Source organism: Oenanthe melanoleuca, chromosome Z, assembly GCF_029582105.1.
Source record: "Oenanthe melanoleuca isolate GR-GAL-2019-014 chromosome Z, OMel1.0, whole genome shotgun sequence".
NCBI classification, from domain to species: Eukaryota; Metazoa; Chordata; class Aves; order Passeriformes; family Muscicapidae; genus Oenanthe; species Oenanthe melanoleuca.
Window position 1 is genome coordinate 10863767 of NC_079362.1, and position 12191 is coordinate 10875957.

Sequence of the window (12191 nt, forward strand, 5' to 3'; positions counted from 1 at the left end):
AAATCCCACATGGGGGAAGAACTTAGGCAGCAGGAAGGTGTGCAGGAGGAAGAGCTGTCACAGGGAGGAAGGAACAACCCCCAAGGAGGGTCCCAGGGGCAAGAGTGTGCAGAGCTGTCCCAGGAAGTGTCAGCCTGGGAAGGGTGCACGGATGAAGAGATGTGCCATGGAGAAGTGAACAGCTCCCAGGAACACTCAGAGCAGGAAGAATACCTGGAGAAAGGGCTGCTCCAGGAGCTCTCGGCCTGGCAGGAAAACATCGGGCAGGAGCTGTCCCAGAGCGACGTCAAGAGCTGGGAGGAAGTCTCCTACTGGGAAGGACACAATTGCCAAGCCCATTCCCAAGAGGAAGCGTCCTTTGGCCAGGACGTGTCCCGGGGGAACAAGCAGGGACCCTCTGCGCACTCCAGCTGCGAGGACGGCAGCGACCCAGAGGTCGCGCAGGAGCCCTGGGAAGTCGGGTCCAACTCCCGTGCCTGGATGAGGGCATTGGCCGCAGAGCAGGACGAATGGGACAAGCTGAGTGTCTTGGAGCTGCCCCTGGAAGAAGACCACCAAGAGAAATGGAGAGTTTTTGCGGAAGAGGGCCTCCCGGTACCAGTCCCTCGTGAGGCCTGGGTTGTGGACCAGGCACCAGAGCCCTGCAGCCCAGAGCCGCTCTGTGCCTTTCCTGCCTCCCTGCATGGCCAAGCCCCCGTGGGACACGCGGCTTCTCCCACCCGGGCCCTCCACGGGCAGCCGTGTGCCCCCAGGAAACGTGCCTCCCGCTTCAGGCGGGTGCTGCAGGCTCTGCGGGGGCTGTTCCGGTTCCGCTGCCTGGCACCACCGCCTGAGGAGTAGCACGGACACGGCAACGACAGCAGCCATTGTCCCCGAGCTGGCCTCCCTGCGGGGCAGCGGAACCAATGAGACTCGGAACGATGGGATCAGGGAACCAGCGGGAAAGGGAACAGGAGCACGGAAAAGACGGAGGTGGCAAAGAGATGATGAAGGTGACTATGAAGGCAATGACGAAGGTCAAGGCAGGGCAAAGAAGACAACTTGGATAATGAGGTAGACGGTGATGGAGAAGGTGATGACGAAGAACTAAACAACCGAGACAAGATGAAGAAGAATTTCTTAAGGATACATAGGAGAATAAGAGTAGTGATAGGAATAAGAATTTAGCATTTTGCGTAGAAGAAGAAAAGGAAGGGGAATACAAATTTTAAAATCCATAGACAAAGAGGAATAAGAATTTATAAAGCTATACAAGAAAAATAGTAATAATAATTTTAGAATTCCTAGGAGAAGAGTAGTAATAATAGGAATTTTAAAACCTGTAGGAGAAGAGGAATACAAATAAGTCGAATGTGAAAATAGCTAGAAGAAGGGGCAGAATAGTGAGGATAATGAGAATAAGAAGATTGATTTAGAATTCCATCAATGGAGAGAATAATATTTATTAGTAAATAAGGAAATAAGAAAAAATTATCAAATCATTTCTATTTCCCAATAAAATTTTTGAGACACAAGAGCAGAGCCTCCAGATTTCCTTTCTCCTCTCTCTGAGCCATTGATGGATTTTCCACTTCAGTCCCAGTCCCAGTGCCCTGGGAGCAGCAACTGCTCCCCTCCAGCACCTGTGGGAGAGTTCCTGGCTGGAACTCGGAAAGGTCGGAGCTGGCTGGGATCGGGCTGTTCTCCCAAGGAACGAGGGAGCACATGAGAGGAAAGGGCCTCCAGCTGTGCCAGGCGGGCTTCGGGTTGTCTACTGGGAACAACTGGTGCCCCGAAAGGGTTTTGCAGCTCAGAGAAGTGCTGGAGTCCCCATTCCTGGAGGGATTTCAATTCCATGTGGGTTTGCGGAGACGGGATTCAGGGGTGGCCTGGCAGTAGCGGGAACATTTGGGACATGTGAGAGCCGAGTTGACGCATGCGGGACTCCAGGCTGACTCTAAAATGCTGCTATCGTATCCGGATGATACAGCAATTCACGGGTCATGGGTGACAAGAACCTAGCCTACATCTTCTCAGCCACAGCGGTAGGCTCTTCTGAAGACATCTCCAGTTCTGGTTACAATGCATTACATTTTTTCTTTCAGTACATAACAACCAATCAATACATTCACTATTACTTAGAGCCAAACATAATAACTCACATTGTTACCATATTCATTTTTTTTTTCCAGTCACAAAAAGTTAGTATATTACAGTTTAAGCTAGAAGTTGCTGTTCAGTTTTCTTGCAGTGAAAAATTCTGAGATCTTTTTTCTACTTGCGACACTGGCATTCTTGTTTGCCTGTGAAATCTTTTTGCTTGGTAAAGACATCTTCTATTTGAGGTGGATTTATCCTTTGCTCTGAGCTATAAAAACCTCTTTCCAACTCATATACCCTTTGCCTTCTTACTTATCCAGTAAGACTGGCTCAGCAATTCTTTTCTTCTCTGTCAAAACTCGCTGTCATTTCCTTCTTCAGATTCCACGTTCAAAGATATTGCTGCTAAACGGACAGATCTGTGAGACCTTCCTCTCAAACTTTTATCCATCCAAACATAAGGGACGGATCTCCAAGGGCTTTTCCAGCCTAAACAATTCCGTAATTCCATCAGCCCCCCCGTGCGGAGCTGCGTCCAGCAGCAGCATCAACGTCAGGATGTGGAGCTGCTGGAGCCATCCCTGAAGGGGTCATGGAGATGGTTTGAGACACATTTTGGTCCTTTTTCCAGTGTGCACAATGCCTTCAGAAGATAGCGCATATATTATTGAAATGGATAGCAAGCACCTGCTGCTGTTTCCGCTTATGTAACATGTGTAGGTAATGGAAGAATGACCAGCGCTAAACCAAGAGATTACAAGGCATGGTATTAAATTCATGGGCATTGAGGACAATGCAAGAAGTTGTTTTTATTTGTGGTGTTATCAGTCCATAGAGGATAGACTGTTCCCCACTCCTTGACTCTTGAGATCATAGGAGGATGGAATGCAAAGCTGCAGGGACACAGCTGCTTCACCATGGTGATCACCACGGCCTGTAGAGGAGTCCCGGCTTCTGGAGCACCTCCTGCCACTCTTCTCCAGTGCCCATGGTGTCTCCACATTGCTTCCCTCACGTGTTCTCACCTCTTTGTCTTCTCTGACTGGGAACAAACTGTGCCTGCCTCACTGCTGTTTTTCATTTTCTTCTTAAATACGTTAAAAGAGGAGTTAGCCACAACTCCCATTGTCCCAGCAACATGTCCAACTTCTGAGCCATCAGGGATTGGCTGTGCTGGACATGGTAGAAGCTTCCAGCAGCGTCTCATAGCAGCCACTTCTGCGGGGCCCTCACTATCAAAAACCAAGCCCTGCAAAACCACAGCAGTCCCCAAGGCCGGGTCTGCTCCAGGCCCATTCCCGCCTGCCCTACTGGGCTTGGGGTGCCGGGACCGCCCTTGGTGACACGGGCGCTCTGTGTCGGGGCCCTTTGTGACACGGGACATGGTGGTGGCCAGGGAGCCTTGTGACATCAGAGAGCCCCGCCATGGCTGAGGCTTTCTAGGGGCACCGCAGGGCCCGCGGTGCTCAGTCCCGGGAGAGCCACGTTGGCAGGAGGGAGCAACTCCCGGGATCCATCAGAGGCAGAGGCCCAGTGCGACGGATGAGGACAAAGCCGCCAAAGGCAGCCCCGAGTCCCGGTGCCCCGGCCCCGTGCCCAGCTGGCCCCACGCCCAGGCCCTCAGCGGGCATGGATGCTGCCTCCAGCACTGGGAACAAAGGCTTGAGCCCAGTGATGGAGGAGGAGCCCCGGCCTTGTTCCCTGGGGGGGCCTGGCTGCCCTGGCCCCGTGGGCACAGCGGTGGCAGCAGAGGCAGCTGCAGCCCCGGCCATTGCCTGTCCTGCCCCCGGCAGTCACCTGAGGGCCGAGCCGCCTGCTGCTGCCCTGGCCGGAGCTGCTGGGCAGGAGGAGCCGCCCGAGCCTCTGGCTGTACAGCAGGAGGTAAAGGCACTGCAGTCTTCTGTGGCCAGCAAGGAGCTGCCATTAGCAGCGACGCAGAGCCTCGTCCCTGGCCCCCAGCGGCCCCCAGGCTGCAGCCCAGCAGTGCGGCACTTGGCTCGGCGCCTCAGCAGCACGGCCGTGTGCCAGGCCCTGCTGCACCTGGAGCAATGGACGGACGTGGAAACGGGTGAAGCAGCCACATCGGAAAGGCAGCAGAGCCCCCTCAGCGTCTCGCCCGCCCAGCTGGGAGCCCGCAGTGAGCGGCAGGAGGGGCCAGCGGAGCGGTGGGTGGGGTCTGAGCAAGGCAGCTCCGAGGACTCGGACTGGGACGTTTCCTGGGACGACACCAGCGACGAAGACATGTCCCAGGGGGAGTATGCCTCAAACATGGAGCTGTCCCCTGGGGTCGAGCACGGATCCCCAGATCGGGTCCCGAGGGAAGAGGACATGACCTCCAGCACTTGGAGCAGCGCCTTAAACGCAGAGACAGAGGACGAGGACGATGACGATGACGATGACGATGACGAGGACGATGACGATGACGAGGACGAGGACGATGAAGATGACAGTGACAATGACATGGATAAAGTTGAAGACGAAGACGAGGATGAGGAGGAGGAGCCCCAGCATTGTTTCCCAGAGTGGCTTGCCTCCCTCATCCCCGTGGGCACAGCGGTGGCAGCAGAGGCAGCGCCTCTCCTGCCCAGAGCCTCTCTGGCCCCACAGAGTCCCACAGAGGCCAAGCCGGCAGCTGCTGCCCCGAGCGGAGCTGCTGGGAAGGAGGAGCCCCCCGAGGCTCTGGCTGCCCCGCAGGAGGTAAAGGCACTGGAGACTGCTGTGCCCAGCAAGGAGCTGTCATTCCTGGGGACACAGAGCCTACCCAGTGTCCCACACAACACCGGGCACAGCAGCCCTGCCTTGCTCTGCAAGGACCAGAGCAGCTCTGGGCAGCTCGTGAGGCAGGCCCTGCTGCTGTTACAGGCCCAGCTTCAGCAGCTGGAGAAGCAAGGTGGCCTGGAGGAGGCTGCAGGAGCAGCAGTGGCAGCAAGAGCCCAAAGGGAGCAGAGCCTCGTGCCTGGGAAATCCCACATGGGGGAAGAACTTAGGCAGCAGGAAGGTGTGCAGGAGGAAGAGCTGTCACAGGGAGGAAGGAACAACCCCCAAGGAGGGTCCCAGGGGCAAGAGTGTGCAGAGCTGTCCCAGGAAGTGTCAGCCTGGGAAGGGTGCACGGATGAAGAGATGTGCCATGGAGAAGTGAACAGCTCCCAGGAACACTCAGAGCAGGAAGAATACCTGGAGAAAGGGCTGCTCCAGGAGCTCTCGGCCTGGCAGGAAAACATCGGGCAGGAGCTGTCCCAGAGCGACGTCAAGAGCTGGGAGGAAGTCTCCTACTGGGAAGGACACAATTGCCAAGCCCATTCCCAAGAGGAAGCGTCCTTTGGCCAGGACGTGTCCCGGGGGAACAAGCAGGGACCCTCTGCGCACTCCAGCTGTGAGGACGGCAGCGACCCAGAGGTCGCGCAGGAGCCCTGGGAAGTCGGGTCCAACTCCCGTGCCTGGATGAGGGCATTGGCCGCAGAGCAGGACGAATGGGACAAGCTGAGTGTCTTGGAGCTGCCCCTGGAAGAAGACCACCAAGAGAAATGGAGAGTTTTTGCGGAAGAGGGCCTCCCGGTACCAGTCCCTCGTGAGGCCTGGGTTGTGGACCAGGCACCAGAGCCCTGCAGCCCAGAGCCGCTCTGTGCCTTTCCTGCCTCCCTGCATGGCCAAGCCCCCGTGGGACACGCGGCTTCTCCCACCCGGGCCCTCCACGGGCAGCCGTGTGCCCCCAGGAAACGTGCCTCCCGCTTCAGGCGGGTGCTGCAGGCTCTGCGGGGGCTGTTCCGGTTCCGCTGCCTGGCACCACCGCCCGAGGAGTAGCACGGACACGGCAACGACAGCAGCCATTGTCCCCGAGCTGGCCTCCCTGCGGGGCAGCGGAACCAATGAGACTCGGAACGATGGGATCGGGGAACCAGCGGGAAAGGGAACAGGAGCACGGAAAAGACGGAGGTGGCAAAGAGATGATGAAGGTGACTATGAAGGCAATGACGAAGGTCAAGGCAGGGCAAAGAAGACAACTTGGATAATGAGGTAGACGGTGATGGAGAAGGTGATGACGAAGAACTAAACAACCGAGACAAGATGAAGAAGAATTTCTTAAGGATACATAGGAGAATAAGAGTAGTGATAGGAATAAGAATTTAGCATTTTGCGTAGAAGAAGAAAAGGAAGGGGAATACAAATTTTAAAATCCATAGACAAAGAGGAATAAGAATTTATAAAGCTATACAAGAAAAATAGTAATAATAATTTTAGAATTCCTAGGAGAAGAGTAGTAATAATAGGAATTTTAAAACCTGTAGGAGAAGAGGAATACAAATAAGTCGAATGTGAAAATAGCTAGAAGAAGGGGCAGAATAGTGAGGATAAGGAGAATAAGAAGATTGATTTAGAATTCCATCAATGGAGAGAATAATATTTATTAGTAAATAAGGAAATAAGAAAAAATTATCAAATCATTTCTATTTCCCAATAAAATTTTTGAGACACAAGAGCAGAGCCTCCAGATTTCCTTTCTCCTCTCTCTGAGCCATTGATGGATTTTCCACTTCAGTCCCAGTCCCAGTGCCCTGGGAGCAGCAACTGCTCCCCTCCAGCACCTGTGGGAGAGTTCCTGGCTGGAACTCGGAAAGGTCGGAGCCGGCTGGGATCGGGCTGTTCTCCCAAGGAACGAGGGAGCACATGAGAGGAAAGGGCCTCCAGCTGTGCCAGGCGGGCTTCGGGTTGTCTACTGGGAACAACTGGTGCCCCGAAAGGGTTTTGCAGCTCAGAGAAGTGCTGGAGTCCCCATTCCTGGAGGGATTTCAATTCCATGTGGGTTTGCGGAGACGGGATTCAGGGGTGGCCTGGCAGTAGCGGGAACATTTGGGACATGTGAGAGCCGAGTTGACGCATGCGGGACTCCAGGCTGACTCTAAAATGCTGCTATCGTATCCGGATGATACAGCAATTCACGGGTCATGGGTGACAAGAACCTAGCCTACATCTTCTCAGCCACAGCGGTAGGCTCTTCTGAAGACATCTCCAGTTCTGGTTACAATGCATTACATTTTTTCTTTCAGTACATAACAACCAATCAATACATTCACTATTACTTAGAGCCAAACATAATAACTCACATTGTTACCATATTCATTTTTTTTTTCCAGTCACAAAAAGTTAGTATATTACAGTTTAAGCTAGAAGTTGCTGTTCAGTTTTCTTGCAGTGAAAAATTCTGAGATCTTTTTTCTACTTGCGACACTGGCATTCTTGTTTGCCTGTGAAATCTTTTTGCTTGGTAAAGACATCTTCTATTTGAGGTGGATTTATCCTTTGCTCTGAGCTATAAAAACCTCTTTCCAACTCATATACCCTTTGCCTTCTTACTTATCCAGTAAGACTGGCTCAGCAATTCTTTTCTTCTCTGTCAAAACTCGCTGTCATTTCCTTCTTCAGATTCCACGTTCAAAGATATTGCTGCTAAACGGACAGATCTGTGAGACCTTCCTCTCAAACTTTTATCCATCCAAACATAAGGGACGGATCTCCAAGGGCTTTTCCAGCCTAAACAATTCCGTAATTCCATCAGCCCCCCCGTGCGGAGCTGCGTCCAGCAGCAGCATCAACGTCAGGATGTGGAGCTGCTGGAGCCATCCCTGAAGGGGTCATGGAGATGGTTTGAGACACATTTTGGTCCTTTTTCCAGTGTGCACAATGCCTTCAGAAGATAGCGCATATATTATTGAAATGGATAGCAAGCACCTGCTGCTGTTTCCGCTTATGTAACATGTGTAGGTAATGGAAGAATGACCAGCGCTAAACCAAGAGATTACAAGGCATGGTATTAAATTCATGGGCATTGAGGACAATGCAAGAAGTTGTTTTTATTTGTGGTGTTATCAGTCCATAGAGGATAGACTGTTCCCCACTCCTTGACTCTTGAGATCATAGGAGGATGGAATGCAAAGCTGCAGGGACACAGCTGCTTCACCATGGTGATCACCACGGCCTGTAGAGGAGTCCCGGCTTCTGGAGCACCTCCTGCCACTCTTCTCCAGTGCCCATGGTGTCTCCACATTGCTTCCCTCACGTGTTCTCACCTCTTTGTCTTCTCTGACTGGGAACAAACTGTGCCTGCCTCACTGCTGTTTTTCATTTTCTTCTTAAATACGTTAAAAGAGGAGTTAGCCACAACTCCCATTGTCCCAGCAACATGTCCAACTTCTGAGCCATCAGGGATTGGCTGTGCTGGACATGGTAGAAGCTTCCAGCAGCGTCTCATAGCAGCCACTTCTGCGGGGCCCTCACTATCAAAAACCAAGCCCTGCAAAACCACAGCAGTCCCCAAGGCCGGGTCTGCTCCAGGCCCATTCCCGCCTGCCCTACTGGGCTTGGGGTGCCGGGACCGCCCTTGGTGACACGGGCGCTCTGTGTCGGGGCCCTTTGTGACACGGGACATGGTGGTGGCCAGGGAGCCTTGTGACATCAGAGAGCCCCGCCATGGCTGAGGCTTTCTAGGGGCACCGCAGGGCCCGCGGTGCTCAGTCCCGGGAGAGCCACGTTGGCAGGAGGGAGCAACTCCCGGGATCCATCAGAGGCAGAGGCCCAGTGCAACGGATGAGGACAAAGCCGCCAAAGGCAGCCCCGAGTCCCGGTGCCCCGGCCCCGTGCCCAGCTGGCCCCACGCCCAGGCCCTCAGCGGGCATGGATGCTGCCTCCAGCACTGGGAACAAAGGCTTGAGCCCAGTGATGGAGGAGGAGCCCCGGCCTTGTTCCCTGGGGGGGCCTGGCTGCCCTGGCCCCGTGGGCACAGCGGTGGCAGCAGAGGCAGCTGCAGCCCCGGCCATTGCCTGTCCTGCCCCCGGCAGTCACCTGAGGGCCGAGCCGCCTGCTGCTGCCCTGGCCGGAGCTGCTGGGCAGGAGGAGCCGCCCGAGCCTCTGGCTGTACAGCAGGAGGTAAAGGCACTGCAGTCTTCTGTGGCCAGCAAGGAGCTGCCATTAGCAGCGACGCAGAGCCTCGTCCCTGGCCCCCAGCGGCCCCCAGGCTGCAGCCCAGCAGTGCGGCACTTGGCTCGGCGCCTCAGCAGCACGGCCGTGTGCCAGGCCCTGCTGCACCTGGAGCAATGGACGGACGTGGAAACGGGTGAAGCAGCCACATCGGAAAGGCAGCAGAGCCCCCTCAGCGTCTCGCCCGCCCAGCTGGGAGCCCGCAGTGAGCGGCAGGAGGGGCCAGCGGAGCGGTGGGTGGGGTCTGAGCAAGGCAGCTCCGAGGACTCGGACTGGGACGTTTCCTGGGACGACACCAGCGACGAAGACATGTCCCAGGGGGAGTATGCCTCAAACATGGAGCTGTCCCCTGGGGTCGAGCACGGATCCCCAGATCGGGTCCCGAGGGAAGAGGACATGACCTCCAGCACTTGGAGCAGCGCCTTAAACGCAGAGACAGAGGACGAGGACGATGACGATGACGATGACGAGGACGATGACGATGACGATGACGAGGACAAGGACGAGGACGAGGACGAGGACGATGAAGATGACAGTGACAATGACATGGATAAAGTTGAAGACGAAGACGAGGATGAGGAGGAGGAGCCCCAGCATTGTTTCCCAGAGTGGCTTGCCTCCCTCATCCCCGTGGGCACAGCGGTGGCAGCAGAGGCAGCGCCTCTCCTGCCCAGAGCCTCTCTGGCCCCACAGAGTCCCACAGAGGCCAAGCCGGCAGCTGCTGCCCCGAGCGGAGCTGCTGGGAAGGAGGAGCCTCCCGAGGCTCTGGCTGCCCCGCAGGAGGTAAAGGCACTGGAGACTGCTGTGCCCAGCAAGGAGCTGTCATTCCTGGGGACACAGAGCCTACCCAGTGTCCCACACAACACCGGGCACAGCAGCCCTGCCTTGCTCTGCAAGGACCAGAGCAGCTCTGGGCAGCTCCTGAGGCAGGCCCTGCTGCTGTTACAGGCCCAGCTTCAGCAGCTGGAGAAGCAAGGTGGCCTGGAGGAGGCTGCAGGAGCAGCAGTGGCAGCAAGAGCCCAAAGGGAGCAGAGCCTCGTGCCTAGGAAATCCCACATGGGGGAAGAACTTAGGCAGCAGGAAGGTGTGCAGGAGGAAGAGCTGTCACAGGGAGGAAGGAACAACCCCCAAGGAGGGTCCCAGGGGCAAGAGTGTGCAGAGCTGTCCCAGGAAGTGTCAGCCTGGGAAGGGTGCACGGATGAAGAGATGTGCCATGGAGAAGTGAACAGCTCCCAGGAACGCTCAGAGCAGGAAGAATACCTGGAGAAAGGGCTGCTCCAGGAGCTCTCGGCCTGGCAGGAAAACATCGGGCAGGAGCTGTCCCAGAGCGACGTCAAGAGCTGGGAGGAAGTCTCCTACTGGGAAGGACACAATTGCCAAGCCCGTTCCCAAGAGGAAGCGTCCTTTGGCCAGGACGTGTCCCGGGGGAACAAGCAGGGACCCTCTGCGCACTCCAGCTGCGAGGACGGCAGCGACCCAGAGGTCGCGCAGGAGCCCTGGGAAGTCGGGTCCAACTCCCGTGCCTGGATGAGGGCATTGGCCGCAGAGCAGGACGAATGGGACAAGCTGAGTGTCTTGGAGCTGCCCCTGGAAGAAGATCACCAAGAGAAATGGAGAGTTTTTGCGGAAGAGGGCCTCCCGGTACCAGTCCCTCGTGAGGCCTGGGTTGTGGACCAGGCACCAGAGCCCTGCAGCCCAGAGCCGCTCTGTGCCTTTCCTGCCTCCCTGCATGGCCAAGCCCCCGTGGGACACACGGCTTCTCCCACCCGGGCCCCCCACGGGCAGCCGTGTGCCCCCAGGAAACGTGCCTCCCGCTTCAGGCGGGTGCTGCAGGCTCTGCGGGGGCTGTTCCGGTTCCGCTGCCTGGCACCACCGCCCGAGGAGTAGCACGGACACGGCAACGACAGCAGCCATTGTCCCCGAGCTGGCGTCCCCGCGGGGCAGCGGAACCAATGAGACTCGGAACGATGGGATCGGGGAACCAGCGGGAAAGGGAACAGGAGCACGGAAAAGACGGAGGTGGCAAAGAGATGATGAAGGTGACTATGAAGGCAATGACGAAGGTCAAGGCAGGGCAAAGAAGACAACTTGGATAATGAGGTAGACGGTGATGGAGAAGGTGATGACAAAGAACTAAACAACCGAGACAAGATGAAGAAGAATTTCTTAAGGATACATAGGAGAATAAGAGTAGTGATAGGAATAAGAATTTAGCATTTTGCGTAGAAGAAGAAAAGGAAGGGGAATACAAATTTTAAAATCCATAGACAAAGAGGAATAAGAATTTATAAAGCTATACAAGAAAAATAGTAATAATAATTTTAGAATTCCTAGGAGAAGAGTAGTAATAATAGGAATTTTAAAACCTGTAGGAGAAGAGGAATACAAATAAGTCGAATGTGAAAATAGCTAGAAGAAGGGGCAGAATAGTGAGGATAAGGAGAATAAGAAGATTGATTTAGAATTCCATCAATGGAGAGAATAATATTTATTAGTAAATAAGGAAATAAGAAAAAATTATCAAATCATTTCTATTTCCCAATAAAATTTTTGAGACACAAGAGCAGAGCCTCCAGATTTCCTTTCTCCTCTCTCTGAGCCATTGATGGATTTTCCACTTCAGTCCCAGTCCCAGTGCCCTGGGAGCAGCAACTGCTCCCCTCCAGCACCTGTGGGAGAGTTCCTGGCTGGAACTCGGAAAGGTCGGAGCCGGCTGGGATCGGGCTGTTCTCCCAAGGAACGAGGGAGCACATGAGAGGAAAGGGCCTCCAGCTGTGCCAGGCGGGCTTCGGGTTGTCTACTGGGAACAACTGGTGCCCCGAAAGGGTTTTGCAGCTCAGAGAAGTGCTGGAGTCCCCATTCCTGGAGGGATTTCAATTCCATGTGGGTTTGCGGAGACGGGATTCAGGGGTGGCCTGGCAGTAGCGGGAACATTTGGGACATGTGAGAGCCGAGTTGACGCATGCGGGACTCCAGGCTGACTCTAAAATGCTGCTATCGTATCCGGATGATACAGCAATTCACGGGTCATGGGTGACAAGAACCTAGCCTACATCTTCTCAGCCACAGCGGTAGGCTCTTCTGAAGACATCTCCAGTTCTGGTTACAATGCATTACATTTTTTCTTTCAGTACATAACA

The 12191-nt window shown here is 54.9% G+C and overlaps 2 protein-coding genes across 2 annotated transcripts; both read left to right on the forward strand.

The window, feature by feature from the left end:
• The first annotated feature begins 2871 nt into the window (after positions 1–2871).
• On the forward strand, positions 2872–6552 carry LOC130265245 (dentin matrix acidic phosphoprotein 1-like). Its single transcript, XM_056514164.1, has 2 exons — positions 2872–4776; positions 4942–6552. The coding sequence occupies exons 1-2, from the start codon at positions 3622–3624 to the stop codon at positions 5878–5880; spliced, it is 2094 nt and encodes a 697-aa protein (XP_056370139.1). The 5' UTR covers positions 2872–3621; the 3' UTR covers positions 5881–6552.
• A 2041-nt stretch (positions 6553–8593) lies between these two features.
• LOC130265384 (dentin matrix acidic phosphoprotein 1-like) lies at positions 8594–11610 on the forward strand. Its single transcript, XM_056514446.1, has 2 exons — positions 8594–9834; positions 10000–11610. Exons 1-2 carry the CDS (start codon positions 8662–8664, stop codon positions 10936–10938), a joined length of 2112 nt encoding a protein of 703 aa, XP_056370421.1. The 5' UTR covers positions 8594–8661; the 3' UTR covers positions 10939–11610.
• The last annotated feature ends 581 nt before the right edge of the window (positions 11611–12191 follow it).